Source organism: Pygocentrus nattereri, chromosome 15 (genome assembly GCF_015220715.1).
Source record: "Pygocentrus nattereri isolate fPygNat1 chromosome 15, fPygNat1.pri, whole genome shotgun sequence".
In the NCBI taxonomy this organism is placed as follows: Eukaryota; Metazoa; Chordata; class Actinopteri; order Characiformes; family Serrasalmidae; genus Pygocentrus; species Pygocentrus nattereri.
Window position 1 is genome coordinate 17,642,251 of NC_051225.1, and position 27,808 is coordinate 17,670,058.

The 27,808-nt window shown below is 39.5% G+C and overlaps 1 protein-coding gene across 1 annotated transcript in view; it reads right to left on the minus strand.

The window, feature by feature from the left end:
• Nucleotides 1–2,961: 2,961 nt before the first annotated feature.
• LOC108412760 (zinc finger protein 665-like) overlaps nucleotides 2,962–27,808 on the minus strand; it is a 32,508-nt gene continuing 7,661 nt past the window's right edge. Inside the window, exon 3 of the mRNA XM_037545434.1 lies at nucleotides 2,962–4,094. Coding sequence (XP_037401331.1) covers nucleotides 3,306–4,094 — 789 coding nt within the window. The 3' untranslated portion in view covers nucleotides 2,962–3,305. The remainder of the gene's footprint in view (nucleotides 4,095–27,808) is intronic.

Consider the following 27,808-nt stretch of genomic DNA (forward strand, 5'->3'; position numbering starts at 1 on the left):
TGAGAAACTCCCCTTCGGAGAAAGGCTTGCTGGTCTTTGCTAATTTGAATGCCAGTAAATAACTCGCCTTCGTGGTTGTTTCTTGGATGGCAGTTTGTCGGATAAAGGTGTTTTGCTGAGCCTGCAAATTAGCTGCCAACCTCTGAGCAGTAGCTGACCGCTCTTGCGTTGATAGGTTGTTAGCATAATTAACGTGCTTGGTGGAAAAGTGACGGCTAATGTTGTATTCCTTTAAAACCGCAACGGTTTCGTGGCAAATCAGACATACAGCCTTTGATCGGACTTCAGTGAAAAAGTATTTAGTTGTCCATTCCTTATTGAACACTCGGCACTCACTGTCGACTTTTCTTTTCTTTGGCCCACTCGTGGTTACAGATGGGTTCAGAGCAGAAGCAGAGTAATGAAGGAGAGTAGCCCCTGGCTCCGTAAAATCAAGTCAATGTATCGCTCTGCCTAATGCGCCACCTGGTGGAACGCCAGGCATTACAGAACAAGATTAAATTAGCAGTCAAAATTATGATATGATTGATTTGAACAATTCTGTACCAATCTTCCGCGGGCCGGATCAAAAGGGCCAACGGGCCGGATGTGGCCCGCGGGCCGTAGTTTGCCCACCCCTGCACTAGAAGGTGGCTGGCGCCTCACGTAATCCGGGGAGAACCCCGAAATGCCATTGCCTGTTGGGATTGAAAAGGCTGTTTATTCGCATGACACTAAGGAGATGATGACCTGCCAGTATCCCTTAGCGAGCTCTAAGGTAGACACAAAACAAGTTTTATTTAAACATTTGAGACTGTCCACTCTGGGAGAAAGGTATGAAGAGTCGAACTGCGGGACTTTTGGATTTTGGAAGTTGTTGCAGAACCTCCAGTTCCTTTCCATGGTCCAGACATGATTTTACAGCAACGTAAAAAGTGAAATATTTTAAAATAAAAATAGAATCTCATGTTCACAAAAACACAAACTCTCATGCAAAGGTTTAATTAAACAAAAGCTTACAGAAATAAATCAGCAAGCAAAAACTAAGAGAGAAGGAAATAGAGAGCACTTACAGATGTCTCTCCATCTCCACCAACCTAACACAGACTTGGTCAAAGTAGGTATACTTTTATGCAAATGATATGTAAATTAGACCATCTACATACTGAATTGCATACACACATTGATTAATCACTGCAAATCAAAACTATTACAGTGCAGACTTTGATTAGGTCGGAAACATAACTCAACAGTGTCATTGCTGAGATTTAGTCATCATGCGCATCTTAATGATGTCAGCAAGAATTGCTCTCTGTGAATCCCTAAATGGTCACCTTCCACCCTGTTCTACAAATATGCAGATATCCAGTACCAATGCTTGTAAAATAGGCAACTGCCATGTCTGGTAGGATGGATTGGAGATTGCCCTTCAAGGAACAGTCAGTCACTCTCAAAGCATTGCAAAGAACAGTCCTTAACGTCTCTGAAAACGGTAATAAAAAATTCATGGATGAGCTGTAGTCTGACCTGTATAAGACAATATGCCATATAGAACAAGCATACATAGACCATAATGAGGTCACCAGTAGCTCAAATAGCTTGATGTCTTGTAGTCCTTCATACTGCTGTGTCTTCAATGCTGTTCAGTTCTGCCCGGCACAGCAAAAACTGTTGCAGTTTCCGGAGTCATATCTCCTTTGTAGCAGTCCTAACATGAACACTCCAAACATTTAATATCCAAAAAAATCTAAAGGTTGCTAAAGGCTGAAAGCAAAGACAAAGTGGCACTTCAACTGTAACATACACCTAGTTACTGCACAGAAAACAAATGAGTAAAACAGGGACAAGGAGCCAAGCACAAAAATGTTTGTCAAGACATCCATCATTTCATCAGAAACACTATACTACATAGGATGTGCTGAATTAGAAAGTCTTTATTATTGAATGTGGAGCATCTCAAATGTTTTAATCAAATATTACAAATGAAACTACACTATATTGCCTAAGGTATTCACTCATCTGCCTTCATACACATATGAACTTGAGTGACATCCCATTCTTAATCCATAGGGTTTAATATGATGTTGGCCCACCCTTTGCAGCTATGACAGCTTCAACTCTTCTGAGAAGCTTTTCCACAAGGTTTAGGAGTGTGTCCAACACTGATGTTGGACAAGAAGGCCTGCCTCACTCTAATTTATCCCAAATGTGTTCTACTGGGTTGAGGTCACGACTTTTTGCAGGCTAGTCAATTTCTTCCACACCAAACTCATTCATCCATGTCTTTATGGACCTTTGTGCACTGGTGCACGGTCATGTTGGAACAGGAAGGGGCCGTCCCCAAACTGTTCTCACAAAGTTGGGAGCATTAATTTGTCCAAAATCTATTGGAACTAATGGGCTGAGCCTAAGTCCTGAAAAACAACCCCACACCATAACCCCCCTCCACCAAATTTTACACTTGGCACAATGCAGTCAGACAATTACTGTTCTCCTGGCAACTGCCAAACCCAGACTCGTCCATCGGATTGCCAGAGAGAGAAGCATGATTTGTCACACCAGAGAATACGCCTCCACTGCTCTAGAGTCCGGTGACGGCACGCTTTACACCACTGTATTCGACACTTTGCATTGCGTTTGGTGATGTAAGGCTTGGATGCAACTGCTCAGCCATGAAAACCCATTCCATGAAGCTCTTTAGGCGCGGTTCTTGAGCTAATCTGAAGGCGACATGAAGTTTGGAGGTCTGTAGTGACTGACTCTGCAGAAAGTTGGCAACCTCTGCGCACTATGTGCCTCAGCATCTACTGACCCCACTGTCATTTTACATGGCCTATCACTTTGTGGCTGAGTTGCTGACATTCCCAATCACTTCCACTTTGTTATAAGTTATAATACCACTGACAGTTGACTGTGGAACATTTAGTAGTGAGGAAATTTCACGACTGGACAGAGCGGCCCATTCTTTCACAAATGTTTGTAGAAGCAGTCTGCATGCCCAGGTGCTTGGTTTTATAGACCTGCGACCATGGAAGTGATTGGAACATCTGAATTCAATGATTTGGATGGGTTTTTGAATACTTTTGGCAATATAGTGTATTTTGGGGAGAATATGCAGTACCACACATTGTGTGTATGGTTTGTAGGTTTGACTTAATGTTCAGCATTTAGTAGGAAGGTATATTTCATTTTATTCTCCTCATGTTTTAGACACTGTGTAACACAATGATAGTTGATTTTCCTCCAAGAACAGTTTGATTTCTAGGCTTTAAGTACAGTTTCCTGGAGACTTCTACTCCCAGAATGTTAGAATGTAAAGGTTACACTCAATACTGTCCATTTGCACCATTGCTTTGAGTGCACTTGTGTGTTTTCACAGTTTTAGAATGCCTGAAACTCTTGCCACACTCTGAACAGTAATATGGCTTCTCTCCTGTGTGAATGCGCCGGTGTTCTTGGAGATTACACTGTTGATTAAAATTCTTTCCACATTCTGGGCAGTGATACGGCTTCTCTCCTGTGTGAATGCGCTGGTGCTGTTGGAGATAACCCTGTACAGTAAAACTCTTCCCACACACTGAACAGTAATACGGCTTCTCTCCTGTGTGAATACGCTGGTGATGTTGGAGAGTACTCTGACGATTAAAACTTTTCCCACACTCTGAGCACTGAAACGGCTTTTCTCCTGTGTGAATGCGCTGGTGTTGATGGAGAGAACTTGGACGATTAAAACTATTCCCACATTCTGAGCAATAATACGGCTTCTCTCCTGTGTGAATGCGGTAGTGTTTTTGAAGAGAGCTTTGTGCAGTAAAACTCTTCCCACACTCAGAGCACTGATACGGCTTCTCTCCTGTGTGAATGCGCTGGTGCTCCTGGAGATAACTCTGCCGATAAAAACTCTTACCACATTCAGAACAGTGATATGGCTTCTCTCCTGTGTGAATGCGCTGGTGTCTTTTGAGAGTACTCTGTAGAGTAAAACTTTTTCCACACTCCAAGCAGTAGTGAGTTCTCTCTTTGCTGCATCTCTGTTTTTGTCTGCGAGATATATTCACGTGGAGGACACCAGATGATGTTTGCTGAGTACTGGAATGTATTCTGGATGCCATATTCTTTCAGCAGCTTTAACGTTCCTCTTGTGGAGATGTCCCACCATGTTTATGAAAGCACATTTAAGCTGGGTAGGAAAGTGCAGATGATGACTTGAAACAGGACATCATTCATTTCTAGAAGAAAAGAAAATCTTTTCTTAATATGCAATGTGACAAAGTAGTCCGAAATCATTAATACTCCATTAACATGAACTTGCAAAAAGTGTAAAAAAAGAATGAATCTCCGTCTGATGTGGTCAATCACCTTATTACTGTAAACAGCCATATACACCACTGAAATAGTGTTGTCATGCAAATATTGGAAACTCTGGGGCCAAGCTGGATTTGTACATGGCAAAAATGACTGGGAGTATTTGAAAACCACTATTTCATACGGTGGTAAACAAAATGATTCCAAACCGGATATATTTTATCGAATGTACATTTTCCACTGAATGTTACTCATCCATCCATAAGCCGCTTCTCCGTCAGGGTCGCGGGGGGTGCTGGAGCCTATCCCAGCAGTCTTCGGGCGGAAGGCAGGATACACCCTGGACAGGTCGCCAGTCCATCACAGTGAATGTTACTCAAACTAAATTTATAGAAATTTTATATATATATATATATATATATATATATATATATATATATATATATATATATATATATATATATATATATATATATATATATATATATATAGAGAGAGAGAGAGAGAGAGAGAGAGAGAGAGAGAGAGAGAGAGAGAGAGAGAGAGAGAGAGAGAGAGAGATTTTTGTGTTATTTTAACCATTTTCAAACCTCTCCTCAAGGAAGCCCAGTATTATATGTAGTTAAAAAGCAACTCCTGGTTTGACCAATCAGTGCTTCAGTAAATTTTGCTCTGTGTCTGTGGCGGCTGTGAAGGTGTCAAGGGAAAAAAATTGTTTTTATGTTTATTTGAATCATGAATATGACTTTATTCTAATGTATATTGTGATCAACTCACTGAGGTAAATTGTTAAAAATTTTGCTTAGATGCCTAAAACTTTTGCACAATTCTGTATGCATTTTTTGCATGGTTTCCAAGCTTACATGACTTTTTACACCTTAATCTGAGTCAAATATAGACAATTTCAGAGCATATTAAATGATGAGATCCTTCACAGCCATGGGCACATCTGAACAGCTGACTGAGGATATGAAACTAAAAGCAAGCAACTCTTAAAAAACAAGAAAAGAAGATATTTGAATAAGTCCTGCTTATAAACTTTTACTGTCTGAAATAGCATTCAGAAATAAAAGTTAAAGGACAACTGCTGACGTCAAAGCAAGATTTGGAAGGCTAAGAAATATCTGTGAAAGAACTGCTTGTAGGCTGACCAGCTATGTAAAGCAAAACCCTTTAGCTCACTGTCAAAGACCTGCAGTAAGATTTGGCTGGCACGGCAACATCTGAGGTATAAAAAGAGCTTGTACGTTTCTGACATTTTTGTCAAATGTATGGCATGTTTACATTTCGTATTTTAGAGCTGAGTGCCAATTAAATGTTTTTTAAGCAAGCAAATGTATTATTAAAAAGTAATAAGTTCATTCAGAATAATCCCAATAGTTGAGGTTGGGGGATTTTTTTCACATTATAGATTAATGTTGAAGATATAAGAAATATGAAGGAACATAACACAAAACTGTTAAATAAACCAGAATGTTTTATTTATTTAAAACCCCTTTCCAAAAAAAGATGTGCAGAATGTAAATATAAATAGGATGCAGTGATATAATCTTGTAAACTATATTTTTAAAGGACAATACTACAAAGACAACATATCAAATGTTTAAATTGAGAAATTTAATTGTTTTTGAAAAATATATGTCCATTTTGAATTTGATGTGAACAACACGTTCCAAAAAAGTTGGGATGGGGGCAACAAAAGGCTGGCAAAGAAATATAAATCCATCCATCCATTTTCTAAGCCGCTTCTCCGTCAATACATTTAAAAAATGGTTGACTGGCAACAGGTCAGTAATATGATTGAGAATAATAAAAAAAAATAAAAATAAAAATAAAAAAAAAACAAAACAACATCAGGGAGAGGCTGGGTCTTTCAGAAGTAAAGATGGGGAGGGGTTTATTACTCTGTAAAAGACTGTATTATTAAATAGTGCAACAATTCAAGAATAACGTTTCTCAAAATACAATAGCAAAGAACTTTTGCTTTTCATCGTCTACGGTACACAATAATAACATTATAAGATTCAGAGAACCTGGAGAAATCTCTGTATGCAAAGGAGAAGTCCAAATACCAGTATTTGCTGGCTGTGATGGCACTGCATTTGAAACAGACATGATCTCTGGTGGAAAACACTTCATGGGCTCAGAAACACTTCTGAAAACCACTGTCTGTTAAAACATCCACAAACGCAAGGTAAAACTCTAAAACTCAAAGAAAAAAACACATATGAACAGGATCCAGAAATGCTTCCACCTTCTCTGGCATCGAGCTCATTTAAAATGGACTGGGGGGAGTGGAAAAGTGTTCTGTGGTCCAAAGAATCAACCTTTGAAATTATTTTTGGAAATCATGGACACTGTGTCCTCTGGGCTAAAGACCACTCAGCTTGTTATCAGTGCACAGTTCAAAAGCCAGTATTTATGATGGTATGGGGGTGCATTAGTGCACATGGCATGGGGGACTGTGAAGGCACCATTAATGTTGGACATTACATACATGTTTTGGCAACATATGCTGCCATCCAGACAATGTCATTTTCAGGGAAGGGCTCGGTTATTTCAGCAATTTCTGCATTTATTAAAACAGCATTGCTCTTTACTAAGAGTGCAGGTGTTTAACTGGCCTGCCTGCAGCTGTTGAGATCTTATCTCAAACAAAAATGAAAAAAAATCTTTCACTTTCAAAACTACATCAGTTGGTATGCTCAGATTTCAAACACTTACAGACAGAAGAAGAAGTGATAAAACACAGTGGTAAACATGCCCCTGTCAAAGCTTTTATGGAACGTGTTTTTGGTGTCAAATTCAAAATGGGTCTTTGTACTATTTTCACGATTTAAATGATTTTCACATCATTGCATTTTGTGTTCATTTACAGCATCCCAACTTTTTTGGAAATTGAATTTTTGGAAAACAATTACTCACTTGCATGTAAGTCATCCAAACCCTGGCCCCTCTCTGGTGCCATGGCAACAGCCCTATACAATAAATTCATCTTTTTTCTCAACAAGACCAACAATTTTGTATTCAAATCACTGAGACACTATTTACTGTTTTGACCACAAAAGGCCAGCAGGAAGTAGTAGTTCATCATGAATATTACTACCCACCCTATCACAGCATTTTCATACTCATGCTGTCTGGAGAGATAGTTAAAGATTAAGATTACAGGAAATTTATACAGCTACACCAGAGGATTTCAGTCTCAGTCCTGCAGACCACACACTGTACACAAATTTTATCTAGCACATATCATTAACATAAATAGGCAAAGCATGTGGTCTTTGAAACTGGGACTGGGAACAACTGAACTATAAATATAACATTCAACTACAACTACAACTAGACATTCACATTTCTCAGGAATCACTTAATATTTAGAACAAACTGTGATTTGCTCACCACATCTGCACAATAAATACACATCTGTACCCATCTTGGATAATTTCAACATAACAGATATTATTTCTCCATTGATTATTTATTACACATACGTGTACATGTATATGATGACCTGGTTTTGCACATTGTTTTTTAAGTGAATGGTTCATAAGATCTGCTTTGTGTTCACAAACTGCAGAGAAAGTCAAAAAGGACTCATGTTTAGTGCTTGACAATAAATGGGTGTGTTTATATTCATACTAATAAGTAACGTTAGGCCAAGATGACTAGAAAGCAAAACGGCATTTTAATACACTAAATAAAAGCTTTATTAACATAAACCTTTAAGAAACGAGATTAAAACAGACAAATACATAACCAAATAATCTGGCACGCTAGGTGTTTGGTTTGAATGAAGCCGCTTCTGTGTTGTCTAATCTCATTTAAACCCATCAAATCTTATTTTCAGAACTCAAATGTGTCTCCAGCTGTTTGTCTCAGAGTGAATGAAGGAACAGTGAGTGTTAAAGTGTCGGACAACCTCCTACCTTCAGCGGTTCAGCTCTTCTTTCTGTTCCTCCATCATCACTGCATGAACGCGGAGGCGTGAACTGCTGACCACAACACAATCTTCTGCTTCTCCTCTTTAGTGCAGTTGGAGAAAGTTATAGTGACAGAATGAGCGCCACCACCTGGTCTGAAGCGGCTTAACGCTGGAAGAACCACGTGGTCACGGAAACATGCGGATATGTCGTTATTTTAAATCCCAGGATTCGGTCAAGTCCCGCCTCCAGCGCTCAGATTGGGTAACAGCAGAGTGAAGAATTCAGGACGGTCATGATTCACCATGGTGACATACTACCAACGATAAATTTAATTTGAAGTTTTCATTTTAATCTGTGAAATTTAATCTGTGAAATTCCCTACACATCCTTTTCTTTCTGTATGTGTGGTGTAATGTAACCACATATGACCATATAGGTGATTACACACTGTGGTGAGTTAGCTAGTTAGCTAAACAAAGAGAATAAATATGAGTATGAGTATATGAGTATATACAATCAGCACTCAGTAGCGGTAATGCTAGCGTTCTAATGTCCAAAACCTGTTTGCTTTGAAAAAGGTAAGTACAGGTAAGTTTTCTGTGATTTTTAGTGAAACATTCTACTTTCCCAAAAGAGGTTCCCACATAAATGTTAGAGACGTGTTTGATGACATGATTTTTGTTTGTAGCCGTTTATCTCCACTCAAACCAGCACTGTAAAACTCTAGAGAGAACAAGCAAAACAATTAACTATGACCAGCTAGTTAACCTTAAAACCAAGGACGGCACTGTATGCTTCCGTAGAAAGCTTTTTACCATGAGGTGAGGCAGTGCAACTTTGAAAAATATGTATCCTTTGCTGATTGTCTTGTTGCAATGAATGTTGTTTTGCACATTAAAGTTAAAAGTATTTATTTTTTATTTTTTTATCTGTATCACGATGCTGCATAAAATCATAATACATTGCAGAGCGCTTGAAGCGGATCTTGACTGAATACGGGTGGGATTAAACATAACGACTTTTCCACGTGGTTCCAGTGTGAAGCTGCTTCAGGCCAGGTGGTGGCGCTAAATCTTTTTGGTTCTCCAGGTTTTTGGAGTAGAAACAGATAGAAGAACTGAACCGCTGAAGGTAGGAAGCTGTACGACACTTTAACACTCACTGTTCTTCATTCACTCTGAGACAAACAGCTGGAGACACATTTGAATTCTGAAAATAGGATTTGACGGGTTTAAAGAGATTAGACAACACAGAAGCAGCTTCATTCAGACCAGAGCTGAGTAATGTGAGCTGTTGTGCCTGATTACTGGGTCAATTAATGTTTCCTAGTCATAGAACAGATTGTTTCTGACTCCTTCATGATTTGTACTGTTGTGGCGGCCACTGGCTCCGGTTTGGGGAAAGGAGCTTCAGGGGTGCGGTATGTAAAGCGGCACCGCTTTCTGGCCAACATTGGGGAAAAAGCATTGTGATTCTGATATATTGAACATGGAGCTGTAATAAATATATAAATAATGACTGATATTATTCAAAATGGGCATAACTATTTGTACAAATTTGAGAAGATAACAGTTTGTTCTAGAAACTGTGAATGTCAACTTGTTCTGAAAACTGTGAATGTCTAGGTGGGGGTTGGCGATCAAGAGATTGTAGGACTGTCTATGGGGCTGTTTGAGGTCTGTTTTGAGGGGGGTGTAGTGTGTGAGAGCTGTTAAGGAGCTTGTTGGGTAACGTGAGATGTTCCCAATCCCAGTCCAGGAGACCACGTGCTCTGCATATTTTGTGTTTTCCCTATTCTTAACACTCACAATCCAGCGTTTAGTCAGTTAGTGGATTGAATTGGAAGTACTAGACGAGTAGTGTTGGGTACCCAAACCTGGGTTCACTTTGGGAACTGGTTTTAAATTCCAATTAGATTCCATTTATTGGTTTCCACAAATGCATTCAAACATGTTTCAAATAAAAAGCCATGCTTAATGCAAAAATAAATATGTAAGGAGGAAGCTGTCTGCCAGGATCTGTGTATATTGCCAGATTTTTTTCTTTTGAGAGGTTTTGCTATAGCATTAGCAGAAGATGAATCGTGGGAACTCTCAAATTTGTGGTAATATGAAAGAAAACAAAAAGGCACTAGCACCTCATTAGCATATCCAGTAGAGTCAGCCTGTAATATTACTGTCTTGTTACCAATGAGGGAAAAGATAACCAGGGAGAAAACCTGTGTTCTTTCACCTTCTCTTCAGACAGCAGGATTGTGTTTAGTGCGTGATGTGGCAGACAGTCATATTCATGAAGAAGTATAATTGAATAATTATTCAATTGAATAATTGAATTCAGGTATTCCAATCACTTCCATGTCCACAGGTGTATAAAGTAAGTCCAGTTGTGAAATTTTCTCGCTACTAAATATTCCAGTGGTCAGTGGTATTATAACAAAAGTGGAAGTGATTTGCAACGACAGCAACTCAGCCATGAAGTTGTCGGCCACGTAAAATGACAGAGCAGGGTCAGAGGATGCTGAGGTGCATGGTGTGCAGAGGTCACCAACTTTCTGCAGAGTCAATCAATACAGACCTCCAAACTTAATGTGGCCTTCAGATTAGCTCAAGAACAGTGCATAGAGAGCTTCATGGAATGGTTTCCATGGCCGAGCAGCTGCATCCAAGCCTTACATCACCATGCAAAGCATCAAATGCCGTGGTGTAAAGTGCCGTCACTGGACTCTAAAGCAGTGGAGACGTGTTCTCTGGAGTGATATATCATACTTCTCCCTCTTGCAATCTGATGGTTGAATGTAGGTTTGGCGGTTGCCAGGAGAACGGTACTTGTCTGACTGCATTGTGCCAAGTGTAAAGATTGGTGGTGGGGGGGATTATGGTGTGGGCCTATTTTTCAGGAGTTGGGCTCGGCCCCTTAGTTCCAGTAAAAGGAACTCCATAATGCTTCAGCACCAAGAGATTTTGGACAATTTCATGCTCCCAACTTTGTGGGAACAGTTTGGGGATGGCCCGTTCCTGTTCTAATATGACTGTGCACCAGTGCACAAAGCAAGGTCCATGAAGACATGGATGAGCAAGTTTGGTGTGGAAGAATTTGACTGGCCTGCACAGAGTCCTGACCTCAACCCGATAGAACACATTTGGGATGAAATTGTTCCACAATATATTAATTTTAAGCACTTAGTTTGGCCAATAATATAATATTTTAATGTTTCAATAGCTGGTTTATTTAAGAGACTAACAACCTAAACAAAATAAATGTGGGTTGCATTTTTGTTCACCAGCAGAACAGTGGGGGCCTGCCACCACTGCTTAAAATAATCTTATAGGGAAAAGGTTTGACCCTAAGAGGTATGAGGGATCACATACTTTATTATGCTTCGAAATTGTCTACACATGTCTTGGAATAAGGCCTAATGAACCAAATAAGCCATGAGATCTTACCAAAAAAACATCCATGTAGTAAAATGTATAATTCAGTTCCTTAACAATCTTATAAAGCAGAGTAACATTCAGTGGAAAAATGTACTGGACATGATAGTGGCGGTTTTTGAATAATCCCAGTCTTTTTTCCCATAGACAAATCCATTTTAGCCCCAGTGTTTCCAGTATCAGCATGTTTAGTGGTCTGTATGTTTGTTTGAAGTTTGGGTGATTGGCTTTACCACATCAGATGAAATCTTATTCCATCTTTAGACTTTGTCAGTTGATGTAAGTATGACATGTTTTGGATCAGACTACATTTGTTGAATTGCTAGTTAAGGATTTCTTTTTTTCTTTTTACAGAAAAGAGTGACGTCCTGTTTCAAGGCTTCTCCTGCACTTCCCTACCAGCTCAATCCAAAAGACAATCCATTATTCAGCAAATGCCATTTGGCACCCTCCATATGAATACATTGCACAGACAAACAGAAACAAAGTAAGGAGGGAAATCAATACTGCTTGAAGTGTACTCTGCAGAGTACTTTATACCAGCACCAGCACAATCAGACAGTAGAGAAGCCTCATTACATCTCAGAGTGGGGGATGAGTTTTAATCAGCAGAATACTCTATAAGAACACCAGCGCTTTCACAGAGGAGAGAGATCTTATCAATGCTTAGAATGTGAGAAGAGTTTTATTAAACAGTCATCTTCTATAACACCAATGCATTCATACAAGAGAGAAGCCGTATTACTGCTCAGAATATGGGAAGAGTTTTAATCAACTGAATTCTGTCCATCAACACCAGCACATTTACACAGGAGACAAACCATATTACTGTTCAGAGTGTGGAAAGAGTTTTACTTTACAGAGTAATTTCCAGCTACACCAGCTCATTCACACAGGAGTTAAATCATATCACTGCTTAGAGTGTGGAAAGAGTTTCAGTCAGCTGAGTTCTCTCCTTCGACACCAGCACATTCACACTGGAGTGAAGCCATATGACTGTACAGATTGTGGGAAGAGATTTAATCGACAGTGTAATCTCCAAGTACACCAGCGCATTCACAGAGGAGAGAAATCCGTATTACTGTTCAGAGTGTGGCAAGAGTTTCTGGCATTCAAAGACTGTGAAGACACACAAGTGCATTAAGGGCAGTGGAGGAAATGGACAGTAATGAGTTTTAATCAGCAGAGTGCTCACTAAGGACACCAGCGTATCCATACAGGAGAGAAGCCGTATCGCTGCACAGATTGTGGGAAGAGTTTCAGACATTCCAGTGCTATGACAACAAACAAGTGCACTACAAGCAGTGGAGGAAATGGGTGCTAATGAATGAAATGTCATTATTCCATTCCATCCGTTTTTAGAGGCAAAGTCCATCTTCTGTTGTTTTATGCTGTTCCCAATACATGAGCATAAAAACAATGAATTTCATTAATAATATTTAAATATGGTAAAACAATGTGAAACTGGAAATTGATGGAAATTTTGACAAATATTTGACAGTGCGATTGGCCCCTTGAATCACGCTTTTGCTTCTTTGTGTCCTGTAAAATAACTGTTTAATGTTAATGCTGCTATGAAGTAGACACCACCCTGAACACTGCTAAAGTGTAGTGTTTGCTTTGCTGGGCAGAACTGAACATCTTTGTAAAAGAGGATTATGAAGTCGTCAAGCTATACGAGTTATGTACGGGTGACCTCTCCTCAGTATGGCCTATGTATGCCTGTTGTATGGCCTATGTATGCCTGCATATGCAGCATAAAGTCTCATACAGACCACTTCACAGCTATAAACTTTGAACTATGAACTTTCCATTACTATTTTCAGAGACTTTAAGTACTGTGTTCTTTGTAATGCTTGGAGACTGGTTGCTCCTTGAGAAGTATGCAGTGATGTGTAATGTTGCCATTTTTCTTTGATTTCTTTAAAGGTTGTGGTTAAACCTGGATTCTGACCAATGTCGATATCAGATCTTGGGCATGCAAAACTGCTTTCGTTAAAGTCCACCACTGGATGCGTTGGATCACATAGCTTAATATTATTTTTTACCCCCTGTTAAGCTAATCTCCTCATGGTCTGCTAGTTCTAAGGTCTGTACAGTGTGTAAGCTAGAGAAAAATAGCCCTGTGGATGGGAAAAGGTTTATAACATGCAACACATATTTCAGTCAGATGGGGCTTTCATGCTTATGTACACTGTAAACCCTAGTAAGTTAAGTTTACTCAAATCATTTGAGGTAATTCATGGCCTCAAATGAATTAAGTTTTTGAAACGCATGTCTAAGTTCAACAATCAAACCCTAAGTACTTGACACTCAATATGTACTGCACCTGTAACTTTTACATTTGTACTAGTTACTTTACATTTATTACTAGTACATACTATTGCACAACTGATCTAACTTGATTGTGTAAGTTTATTGCAATTATTATAAAAAGGTGTCACTCATCAAAATATGCACATTGTACTGGTTTTATATCCAAAATATTCTAAATTCAGTTGGCACTAATATTACAACTGCAAAACATCCAAATGACATCAAGTCAATGGTATCAAATCTTATTTATTGGAAAAGAGCAGCAGTTTCATAAAACTGAAAAAAGTGAAAGCAACTCACAAAGCTCCAAGTTGTGCAAACAGAAACAACATTTGAAACAACAACTTAAAAACATTTGGTTGATTTCACACTTCACTTAAAATTCAAGTTCAAAGTGAAGAACCTGGAAAATGAATAAATTCTGGTGCAATCACAACATAACCCACAAGATATGTAGTGTTGCATACCTGGTACAGATATTTAATATACTGAGCCTTTTAGCTGTCATTCCAGGAACTGTGCATACAATCTTTAAAATAAGACCGTGTTGATATAGAGCCACATTTATTTGTACCATTACTTTCTTTTTATAAAAAAGAACATCACTCAGACAAATACTTTCAAAATTGAGTGCTTGCAAAGAAAATACACTACTCAAAAAAATAAAGGTAACACTCAAATAACACATCCTTGATCTGAATGAATGAAATATTCTCATTGAATACTTTGTTCTGTACAAAGTTGAATGTGCTGACAACAAAATCACACATAAAATCATCAAATTTATTAACCAATGGAGGCCTGGATTTGGAGTCACACACAAAATGAAAGTGGAAAAACAAACTACAGGCTGATTCAACTTTGATGTGATGTCCTTAAAACAAGTCAAAATGAGGCTCAGTATTGTGTGACCTCCCTATAACGCCTGGGCATGCTCCTGATGAGGTGGCAGATGGTCTCCTGAGGGATCTCCTCCCAGACCTGGACTAAAGCATCCGCCAACTCCTGGACAGTCTGTGGTTCAAGATCTTAACTTTGAATGTAAATTAAAGTAAAAATGTTTTATTCCAAATAATTTTGGAGCATTTCTATTGGTCCGTTCATCCTTTATTTATGTAGTATAAAGACCAATTGCTTTATGATGCAAAAAATACAAAAGACAAAAAATTAATACACGTTTTTCATTGTACAACAGTGCTATATTAGAACATATTTACTGTTTTCCATAGATCAAAGATCAGTTGTTTCCTAACACTCAAAAAAAAAAATTGATTATCAAAAAAAATAGATGATCAGTGTGCTGACCCAAAAACAAAAACAAAAATATGAAGCTCAACTTACAAAGCATGTCTTGAAGAAATCGTCTGGATTATCCCCAAGGATGATGGGGAGTCCTCTTAATGCTAAGGTTCATAGGATTGTTGGCTGTGAGGTCTTGTGGGAAAATAAAACAATGATAGACATCAGTATATATCCCACTTGCAAAATCAGTTTCAGATCATACTGGTTTGCTATTTTTGAATGGAGCATATCGATGCTGTCCAAAGAAAATCATGTATCTCCATTTAGATTTTTTTTTGCACAATTTGAACACAGCAGATGGTCATTTCACTGTGTAAACAGTTTAGAATAAACAGACTACTAAAAGTACTTGGAATTATTTTTTGCATTAATTTTCATTGAAATTTAAGACCTTTTTTGCCTTCTCTTGGAAATCACTTTGGACATCTGCGTTATGCATGGTGTGGTAAGTGACTTGACCAGTGGTCAACAGTGAAAACAATGGTTGGCATATTGTGCATGGCAGCCAATTGATTAGTCCATAATTATACACTTACAAAATGCATCTCTTAGATACTGAGGGTATCTAATAATGCAGACAGTAACTGTAAGCTGTGTGTTCTTAATAGTGGCTAGTAAGTGTATAACAAACTATAGAATAGAAAACAATACGTGCGAATAATATATACACAAACCTTGGCTTGCTGTAAAATCTGTCCAGTAAGTTCCATCTTGGTTCTGAAAACCTCAGTGAGTCGAGAGTTGTGTTGATCAAGGCCTTCATAAAAATACTGCTTTAAATCAATCCCAACAATTCTAGTGAATTCCATGAAAACTTTATAGAAACAAGAGAAAAAAAATCAAAAATGTGTCCAAAAGACATCTTTACCTTTCAGATAACATTAAGTCACCAAAGCATACCTGATTTTCTAGGAAAAGAGCAGGCCATCGTTCCACCAGTTGCCAGATTGCAGGTTTTTTCTCCATCATTTCTTTTCATTGAAGGGCAAAGGAGAGATCCGTGTTTTTGCTTTACGGTAATCAAACTTGGAGCTCTTTTCTGCATTTCTTCAACCAAAACAATGCGGAAATCTTCAAGGCTGGCTTGGTCATGGCCTTCGTGGAAGTTTGGCAAGAAGTTTATCCCGCATATTCTTTCTTGGTGGTTCCCGATCAGGCAAATTCATTCCATGTTTTCCACCACTGACTGCAATGTCATGGCTTCCCGATTTCCGCTGTTTGGTTCTGTAGTTTCCCATCTTAAATTTGAGGCTGTTTTTCCACCCACTCCAACCATTTCGTGAATCACTCTGTGAGAGCCATGGGTGTTTCTTTACAAGTGCAGCAGCAACCTCATCGTATTCTGCATCATCTGGATATGCTCTGAATGTGTACAATCTTTATGCAAGTCTCTCCAGGATTTCATGTTTGAGCTCTTTAGTGACTTTCAGAAGAGCTACATCTTTGAGATGAGCCAGGTTTCCTTAACGGAGCCTATATTCTACATCGACACTGAAAAGAGGGATGTCAAAATCTTCTGGCCATTGTCCTACTGTTTCAAGAGATGAATTAGATACACTGCTCAAAAAATAAAGGGAACACTGAAATAACACATCCTAGATCTGAATCAATTAAATATTCTCATTGAATACTTTGTTCTGTACAAAGTTGAATGTGCTAACAACAAAATCACACAAAAATCATCAATGGAAATCAAATTTATTAACCAATGGAGGCCTGGATTTGGAGTCACACACAAAATGAAAGTGGAAAAACACATTACAAGCTGATCCAACTTTGATGTGATGTCCTTAAAACAAGTCAAAATGAGGCTCAGTATTGTGTGTGGCCTCCACATGCCTGTATGACTTCCATTGATGATTTTTGTGTGATTTTGTTGTCCGCACATTCAACTTTGTACAGAACAAAGCATTCAATGAGAATATTTCATTCATTCAGATCTGTTATTTGAGTGTTCCCTTTATTTTTTTGAGCTTTGTGTGTGTGTATGTATATATTAGAGAAAGTAGCTTGCAGCACCTCTCTGTGCTCTGACAATTTACTTTCCAAGAAATTAACTGACTCCTCAGTGTGTCTTGGTGCTACAGACAATTCCACAATATCTTTGAGAAGCACTGGGACAATGTGACCAATGAGAAGTGGTAGTAGCCTAAGTAGGGTCCAATTTTCATGGCCATTTCCACCAATTGTCCCTTAGCTAGAAAAGTTTTTGACAATTTGCTGAGATTGGTCAGTTTTGTCAGTGAATGAATGTGAATAGGGTAGCCAGTGACACAGTGAAAATGTTCCAAATTTTCTGTCAACGGGCATCCACCTTTCACACCATAATGTGGACTCAAAGCACGGTCTAGCCTCACCTCCTGCACATGTTTATTGTGATTTTCTATAGTGCGAGGTTCAAAGTCTCTGGTACTCACCTCTCTGTTCTGGGCTTCACTTCTTGTTGCCATATAAAACCTACAGAATCGCTGTACTGTGAAGCTCTCTTGAAATCCTGCGAGAGTGAGCTCCTAAGTTATCAGCTGAAACATACAAAACTGTGCCCCTGATGCTTTTCCCCAAAGGCTCAACATATACACCATGCTGCTCTAATTAAACAAGGTCTTTGATAAGTGGTTGCAAAACTTTTGCATAGCCGTGTTCTTTCACACTAACTGTATTGCATAGGAGAGCGAGCTGGATTGTATGAAGTGTGGACCTGTACTTTGATGGAAGGTTTGCAATCACCCAGTACACTGCACACATTTTGTGCTTTTCCTAGGGGGTTTGAAACTTCACAATCATCAATGTAAAGACCAAGAGCGATTCTTAATTAGTTTTGAAAAAGTAATTTCCCTTGAAATTAGAACCATCCTTGTAAGATTGATATTCATATTGGGAATTAGTCTGAGTTGATAGGACATTGTCCAGAATATCTTGCTTGTTTAACAACTTCTGCAGCATTGACTGGACTGGTACAAACACAACAGATTTCTTGCCCTTATCAACCATATATTCCACTGGCAGTACTAACGGACGCTCTCTCAACACATATAACGCTCGTCTTTTTGAGGTAGATAAAGGACCATTTGTGCCACAGAATTTCAAAAGGACATTGCTTTCCGATACTGTGTTTACCACAGCTTTTATGGCCGAATCATTTATACCGTCACAGTACCTTGTAAAAATACCCTTAACTGAGTCATGTACTAAGGGCTGTGACAACTGATGTTTGTGATTAAGCTGTTGAATTATTTCCTGCACAGCTTTCTCTGGTACATGAAGAATCGTTAAAAAGTCTTTAAAAAAAGACATGCCAAATTATGCTCCAACTGATTTGTTAGATCCTGGAGGTCTGTGACTGTGGATTCTTCAGTGTCCTCTAGCTCAAGGGTGTCTACATCTGGTATGCTGTCTTGTGCAATATCACATACATAATTATTTCTGACTTAAACATTTTCCAAGTGTGTGTCCTGTATTGTTTACTTTGATGAGCATTGAATGTTGAGTACACAGTAGTTTGGAAGCTGCAGTCTGCATAAGGGCACTGTGCTCTTTGATTAACTCTTAGATGAATACTGCGAAGGTGAGAAAATAAATCTGCCACAGTACAAGGTTTGGTAAATTCACATAGCTGACAGCTGAAAGTTAACTTGACATTTTCATTTTGTCCATCATGAGTATTTGAGTAGACTCTTGATAAATGAGCCCTAAGTGCATTCACAGATTTTAATGTGCACAAACATTTATCATGCAGACACGGAAAGGGGACAGTTCTTGTATAGCTTCCATGTTTTGAGCGATAATGCCTTAGTAGTTGTGCTCTTTTTTCAGTGTTGAATGGGCAGTATTTACATTTCCACAACATGCTTTCTCAGGATAGACAAACACGAATTAGCTAGTTAATTGTTTAAACTGCCTTGCTATAAATCCACGTGGGAATCCCATAATAATATAAAGCAAACTACACAAAAATAGTTGGAAAAATGGTTGAAGACACCTGAATATAACTGCTGTACCAATTAAAATGGAACTTATCTCCAAAATGTAACTGCAATACCGGTTAAGATGGAACAGGTCATCGAGTTTCTAACCCACTGGCTAGAATGCGTTTTAGCATTAGACAGGTCTTGTTGGTTTTCAAAACTGGTTTAAAATAACTGGACCAACGCATTTCAATTTCATGTGGTTGAGAAACCTTAACCATTTCAGTCAAACCTCAACGAAATACAGAAAACTAGCTAAAGCTAGCTATTTGAAAACACTAATCCAGCTCCAAAAGCATAAGTTCTCTGGCTAGCTATCTGTTTAAACTGTATGCTAACACCTACCCGATCAGTTTTGAATATGATCTCAGAAAATGAACTGGAATACAACTTTAAATGGCAATCTTCTTCTTCTTCTTCTTTCGGCTGGTCACTTTAGGGGTCGCCACAGCAGATCATCTGCCTCCATCTTGCCCTATCTACTGCCTCCTCTACTTTTACACCAACCATCTCCATGTCCACCTTTACTACATCCATAAACCTTCTCTGAGGTCTACCTCTTCTCGTTCTACCCGGCAGCTCCATCTCCAACATTGTTTGACCAATATATCCACTATTCCTCCTCAACACATGTCCAAACCATCTCAACCTGGCCTCTCTGGCTTTATCTCCAAACTGCTCTACCTTCACTGTCCCTCTGATCTGCTCATTTCTAATCTTGTCCATCCTTGTCACTCCCAACGAAAATCTCAGCATCTTCATCTGCGCCACCTCCAGCTCAGCCTCCTGTCTTTTAGACAGAGCCACAGTCTCCAAACCATACATCATAGCAGGATGCACTACTGTCTTGTAAACCTTCCCTTTCACTCTTGCTGCTATCCTTCTGTCACACATCAGCCCTGACACCCGTCTCCACCAACTCCATCCTGCCAGCACCCTCTTCTTCATCTCTTTTCTACACTGTCCATTGCTCTGGATGGTTGACCCAAGATATTTGAAGTCATCCACCTTTACGACCTCTACTCCTTGCATCTTCACCTTTCCACCTGCCTCCCTCTCATTCACACACGTTTTCCCTCTTGTCTCTACTGACCTTCATTCCTCTCCTCTCCAGTGCAAACCTCCACCTCTCCAGATTCTCCTCCACCTGCTCTCTACTCTCACCACAAATTACAATGTCATCTGCAAACATGGAGCATGGTGCATGGAGCCTCCTGCCTGACCTCATCTGTCAACCTTTCCATCACCATTGCAAACAAGAAGGGGCTCAAAGCTCTTCCCTGATGTAACCCTACCTTCACCTTGAAACCATTTGTCACTCCAACTGCTCACCTCACCACTGTCTCACTATCCTCATACATGTCCTGCACCACCCTAACATACTTTTCAGCTATACCTGACTTCCTCATACAGTACCACAGTTCCTCTCTTGGCACCTTATCATATGCCTTCTCTAGATCCACAGAGACACAATGTAGCTCCTTCTGACCTTCTCTGTACTTCTCTACCAACACTGTCAACACAAAAATTGCATCTGTGGTACTCTTTCTGGGCATGAAACCAAACTGCTGTTCACTGATCTGAACCTCTTGCCTTAGCCTTGCTTCAACAACTCTTTCCCATACGTTCATGGTGTGGCTCATCAACTTTATACCTCTGTAGTTACTGCAGCTCTGCACATCACCCTTGTTCTTAAAAATGGGGACCAGTTCATTGCTTCTCCACTCATCAGGCATCCTCTCACTCTCCAGGATTTTGTTAAACAACCTGGTTAAAAAGTCCACTGCCTTCTCTCCTAAACATCTCCATACCTCCACAGGTATGTCATCTGGACCAACTGCCTTTCCATTCTTCATCCTTTTTAAAGCTGCCCTCTTTAAAGCTGACTTCCACCTTACTAATTCTCTGCACTTCCTGATCCACTATCTCTCCACCCGTTGTCCTCCTCTCTCTCTCGTTTTCCTCATTCATTAGTTCTTCAAAGTACTCCTTCCATCTACTCAATACTCTCTGTTCACTCACTAGTACATTTCCCTCTCTATCCTTTATCAGCCTAACCTGCTGTACATCCTTTCCAGCTCTATCTCTCTGTTTAGCCAAACGATACAAGTCCTTTCACCAACATGTCTTCCTCTCTACACCATGATAGAAAAGTTTGAATCCACCTCCAATGTTCCTGGCCTTGCTTCCTTTCCATCTGGTCTCCTGGACAATATCTACCTTCTTTCTCTCCATCATGTCTGCAAGCTCTCTGCCTTTACCAGTCATTCTCCCTATGTTCAGAGTCCCTACTCTATCCTCCACACTCCTGCCTTTCCTTCTCTCTCGCTGCCTTCTAACCCGCCTTCCTCCTCTCCTCTTTGATGGTCTTCGACCTACAGTAGTCCAATTTCCACCGGCACCATGCTGGTCAACAGCACCGTCATTGTTAACCTGGGCCTCGACCGATCCGGTATGGCAATCATATTTGTGATCCGCATGATAGTTTTGGCACAAGTTTTACGCCGGTGCCCTTCCTGATGCAACCCTCACCATTTATCTGGGCTTGGGACCAGCACCAGAAGTACACAAATGTGCTATCAGATATAAATACATAACATGTTTAAATATATATCATGCACAAAAAAATGCAGTCTTTAAATAATTATTAGATTTTTTAAAGATTTATTCAAAACCTACGTCACTCATATGAAATCCTTAGCAGTAACAACTGCAATAAAACATTTTCGATTGCTTTCGATGACTGATTAGATCATTGTAGAGGGATTTTATCCCACTCTTATTTTTGTGAGCGATCTGGGATCTTGTCCACCAAACTATAGGTATTTTAAAAGAATCAGAAATATATACCAGTGTGGAGATGTTCTTTTGTGCCTAGAGCTTATCTGTGTCAAGGTTGTCTGGCTTGAGGGAAGCTATCAGAGTCAGGCTCTACTCCAACTCACATAGACACACACACACACACACACACACACACACACACACACACACACACACATACACATACACATACCTATGTAAAAACCTACCCACACATAGATTAGAGGGGTGAATATCACTTCAATTGACTCCATTTTGACGCTTATTGACGATGAGGTGGGGTCTGGTGGGGGTTATTAGATTAGATGTTTCTGTGCCTGGAGGCTATCTTTATGATGTTTAAGGCTGTCTCTATCAAAGGAACGGGGAGATGTCACATACCATTTTAGGTTGCATTAAGTCTGCACATCCAACACACACACACACACACACACCTTTCACCTCAACTGATTACACTTCATTCTTAGCTTTAGGTAGTTTAAAAATGAGGTATTACAATGTTCTTAGGTGTATTACAATGTCTGTTTCCTGAGTGTGCACTTGGGTCATCCATCTCTGTAGGCCCTGACAATGAGTGCTTGTCTCTTTCGCTAATGCTGTTTGGGTGAAGAAGGTCACTTCAGATATGCAGGGTTGTTATAAATTCTTTTGGTAAAACCTTAGCGAGTACTTCGGGCAGGAGCACAGAGAGTTGGGACTTGGAGAGATAAGCGGGAACTCTTTGTCTTGGGAGACTGTAGAAAGAGTGAACCCGAGTCCAAACTCAGGTGTACTGGGGTGATGGGTGCCCTAAAGGTTCTCAAGCCTAATTTTTCTATTTTATCTCATTTTTCTTAAACTTCATATTTAGCATGATTTTTCTGTCCTGACTTTTATTTTTCATATTTTGTTCATTATCATAAAAACTGCTTTGTCCAGCATTTTTTCCCAATAAACTGGCAAAACTCCTTTTGGACTCATGTTGGGTTTTTTACACAAGAGACAATTTTTCCATTTTCACAATCTTACATTTGCAGCATTGTTTTAATTTGGCTACAGAGCGTTTTCAAACATTAACTGCCCATTTAAGGTCTTGCCACAGCATCTCAATGGGACTCAAATCAGGGCTTTGACTCAACCATCCCAAAACCTGTTTTCTTACTTTCTTGCTTGTGTGCTTTAAATCATTGTCCTGCTGCATAACCCAGTTGTGCTTGAGCTTTACATCACAAACTGACAGGTGGACATTCTCCTTCAGGATTTTCTGATAGAGAGCAGAATCATTGTTCCATCAATTATGACAAATCATCAGGACTATGACAAGTCCACCTGCAGAAGCAAAGCAGCCCCTGACCGTCCCACCACCATGCCTGATTGTTGGTGTGATGTTCCAATGGTGGAATGACTTATCAGTCCACAGAAAGTCTTAGGGGTCATCTAGATGTTTTTGGCTAGACGAGACTTTGTGTTCTTTTTGGTCAGCAGTGGTTTGCACCTTGCAACTCTCTGTGAATGCCCATCTGCAAATGTGTCTTTCTGATCATGGACTCGTGTACATTAATTTTAACTGAGGCAAGTTAGCCCTGCAGTTCTTTAGATGTTTGTCTGACCTCCTGGATGAGTCATTGATGTGCTCTTGGTGAAATTTCGGTAGGCCAGCCACTGTTGGAAAGAAACATCACTGTTCCAAGTTTTCTCCATTTGTGGATAATGTCTCTCGCTGTGGTTCACTGGAGTCCCAGAGCCTTGGCAGTGGCTATGTAACTCTTTCCAGACAGGTAGATTTCAATGAATTTGTTTCACACCTGTATTAGTGCTGCTTTTGAGACCTCCTAGCCAGCTTCACATTGCCAGACATTAAGTAATTAAGTAATGTTTAGATTCAAAAGGTCTGGCAATAATCATGCCTGGGTGTGGCTAGTGAAACCTAGTGAAACCCAATGAAACCTAATTGAATTTGGTTAAGTGGTTGATATAGTAACTTTTTAACTTTTTTACTGAAATTATCATTTAAAAAAAGTGTTTTGTATTTACTTAAGTTATCTTTATGTCTAATACTAGCAATAGTTTGATGATCTAAAACACTGACTAAATGCAATAGCGATGGACTTGGGAAGGGAGCAAATACTTTCATACTATGAAAAGGTACAAATATGTCCCTTTCCCAAGAAAAAATGTGAATGCAGTGTACTTTAAAACTTTTTTTATTATGTGGTATTATAGGGTCAGTCTGGAGTTTACAAGGCACCCAGAAGGGTTAGAAAAGAACCACTTTCTTCTCTAATACAGCCTTTTATGACAAAAGAGTAAAATACTGATCTATTAGAGCTTGAGTTTGCCCTGTGCTGAAAGCTGTTTGTGTCAGCCATATTGGGGAACTAACTATAACTAACTATAGCCTTAAATTAAATGAAATTAAGAAAAATGTCAGAATTTTCGGACATACACCAATGTCATTTGACACAATACTGGGGGTTCACATACCACAGGAGGGTTTAGTGATCATAAACAGTAAATAATTAGGGTTGAGCTGCACCAACCAAGATTATACGAATACATGATAAATATTCATCAAAAATAATCCAGCTTTTGAAATGGTAAATTCAGAATTTAGAAGAATTGGCTCTGTACTCAGTGTATATTTAACCACTGATCAAGTTTTGACATTAATGTCTTAAAATCTCTATTTTATATAATTGCTAACATTTATTATATGAATTAGATATAAACTGTGGGCAGAATTTGAAATGAATTCTAAGTAAATATAGAAGAATGCAAAAGTGCTTACAATAAGAAGTGCTGCAGTATTAACAATACATTATTATTATCAAACTTATTTTTATAAAAGTCACGAAATTGAGGTTGAAGGAAGTCAGATGGAACAAGCCTATGCAAAAGGCATGTAGTTGATAGGTTTTTTTTAATGAACTGAACAATAAATGCATTTTAAACTGATGTTACTGTCTTGTTTTTCTTTTGCACACAAATAAAGATGTACAGTGTTCCTAAAAATGTTCCAGATATTACTTAATCATAAACTAGAAGTTATTAAATGATAATAATACCATAAAACATACTAAGTTTTGTCAAAGTTCAGTATCTGTATTAGGACAAAGATTTGATCTCTGCTTTGCAAATGAAATGATTTCTTGGTGTTAATTTTATTACATCAATCTCGATGCCATACAGCTTACTCGCTCATTTTGCAATCACCTGTCATTGTGGAAACAACTAATTTCTTAATTTTTACTGTATTTCCACCTAAATGCACTGCAGCTCTTCTTAAGTGACTCAGATCCACAACTCAACCATTGTGGAGAAAGAAGATAAACTCTTATTGCAAATGCAGTTACATAGCATAGCATGCTGAAATTCTAGAGCACCTTCACTATATATAGCCAAACCCTTCTCCTACTGCATAACTCCTCTAAACTACAATGCTTATGTATGCAACTGTACAAATGTTCATATTATCCTGTTATAAACTGTATTTTAGTTTAGTTTAGTAATTTATGTTCTGAGACTCTGTGCATATTACACATTGTGTAATTTAAAGTGTTCACATAACTATTTAGCTCTTTTATATTTAAATATTTACACTTTTATTCTTTTATTGTGTTTTTATTTGTTTTTGACTATTTTGCTGTCTTTTTTCTTTTTAATATTTCTTATTGTCTGTGTCCTTTTCTGGTCTGTTTAGTATGTTACATGTGTACTATGACAGATCCCTTGTATGCAGACATAAAAAAAAATAATCTATATAGGTTATATAACATGGCAGAATAATTTAAACAACTGTGCTGCCTGCTATTTTTTGCTAAAGAGAGATAGGCCCTAGTCTTGTTGAATCTCAAAATCTAAAGCAGCTAAAGCTTATCAAGTGGTGGAGATTGACAATGATAAAAATCTAGAAATGTAGTAAAAATGCCAATATGTAATTTCTGTAATACGATATACCCCAAAAAGATAAAAAAAAGAAGACCAAATGGTAAATTTTAAAAATTTGGATAGATTATAAAATTTAATAGGAAACAATGTTTTTTGGGACTACAGGAAACACTTTAAAATAATAAAAATGCTAAACTGGACAACAAATCTCAACAGGTTACCATGTTCACACAAACACACAAAACCTTACACAAAAAGTACACAAAATTTTAATAAAATAAAAAAAAAGATATCAGTCTGCTAAAACTAAGGAGAGATCTCAGTTTTAGCCTACTTATAACCTTTTTTAAGATTTTTTTTTTTTACTTAAGCAGGGGGGGGGGGGGGGTGTGAGAGCAATCGCTTAACAATAGATATAACTTTATGCAAAGTGTATCCAAGTAAGACAGACAATCTCGATGTAGAATTGTATACACATTGATTCAACAGTACAAATAAGCCATTCCTCACTCAGGGTCGCGGGACTATAAAATAAAAATAAATAAAAATATTATCATCATCGTCGTTGCCCACTTAGTCCAAACAGGGTCGCGGTAGCAGTTGGGAGAGCAGAGAATCCCAGATGACCCTGTCCCCCGCAACTTCCTCCAGCTCATTCCTGGGGACCCCAAGCCGCTCCCAGGCCAACTTGGAGACATAATCCCTCCAGCGGGTCCTAGGGTGGCCCCGGGGTCTTGAACACGTGCCTGGAACACCCCCACCGGTAGGCGTCCAGGGGGCATCCGGATCAGATGCCCGAACCACCTCAACTGGCTCCTCTCAATGCGGAGGAGTAGCGGCTCTACTCTGAGCTCCTTCCGGATGACCAAGCTTCTCACTCTATCGCAGAGCGTGTAGCCCGCCACCCGACGAAGAAAGCTCATTTCCGCCGCTTGTATTCGCGATCTCGTTCTTTCGGTCATTACCCACAGCTCATGACCATAGGTGAGGGTTAGGATGTAGATCAACCGGTAAACAGAGAGCTTCGCCTTTTGGCTCAACTCCCTCTTCACCAATACAGTCTGGTACAGTGACCGCATTACTGCTGCCGCCTGTCCCAGCCTACGGCCGATCTCACGATCCCTCTTCCCGTCACTCGTGAACAAGACCCCAAGATACTTAAACTCCTCTACCTGGGGCAGGTCCTTTCCCCTTACCTGGAGTGGGCATGCCATCCTTTTCCGGGCCAAGACCATGGACTCAGACTTGGAGGCGCTGATCCGCATACCAACCGCTTCACACTCAGCTGCAAACCGCTTCAGCGAGCATTGGAGGCATCCATGTGATTCCGCCAAAAGAACAACATCATCTGCAAATAGCAGAGACGCCACCCTCCGGCCTCCACACATAATGCCCTCCTGACCCGGACACTCTGTCCATCAATATCATGAACAAGAGTGGAGACAGAGCACAACCCTGGCGAAGTCCAACGCTAACCCTGAAAGAGTCTGACTTAATGCCGAGTATACGGACACAGCTCTTACTCCGGGAGTACAGAGATTGGATAGCCCGGAGTAGTAGCCCCGGCACCCCATACTCCTAAAGGACCTCCCACAAGATATCCCGAGGAACACGGTCATAAGCCTTCTCCAAGTCCACAAAACACATGTAGACTGGGTTGGCAAACTCCCATGCCCCCTCAACAATCTGTGAGAGGGTGAAAAGCTGATCCATTGTTCCACGGCCGGGACGGAATCCACACTGTTCCTCCTCAATCTGAGGTTCAACTATCGGTTGGAGTCTCCTTTCCAGCACCTTTGCATAGACTTTCCCAGGGAGGCTGAGCAGTGTGATACCCCTATAATTGGCACACACCCTCCGGTCCCCCTTTTTAAAAATAGGGACCACCACCCCAGTC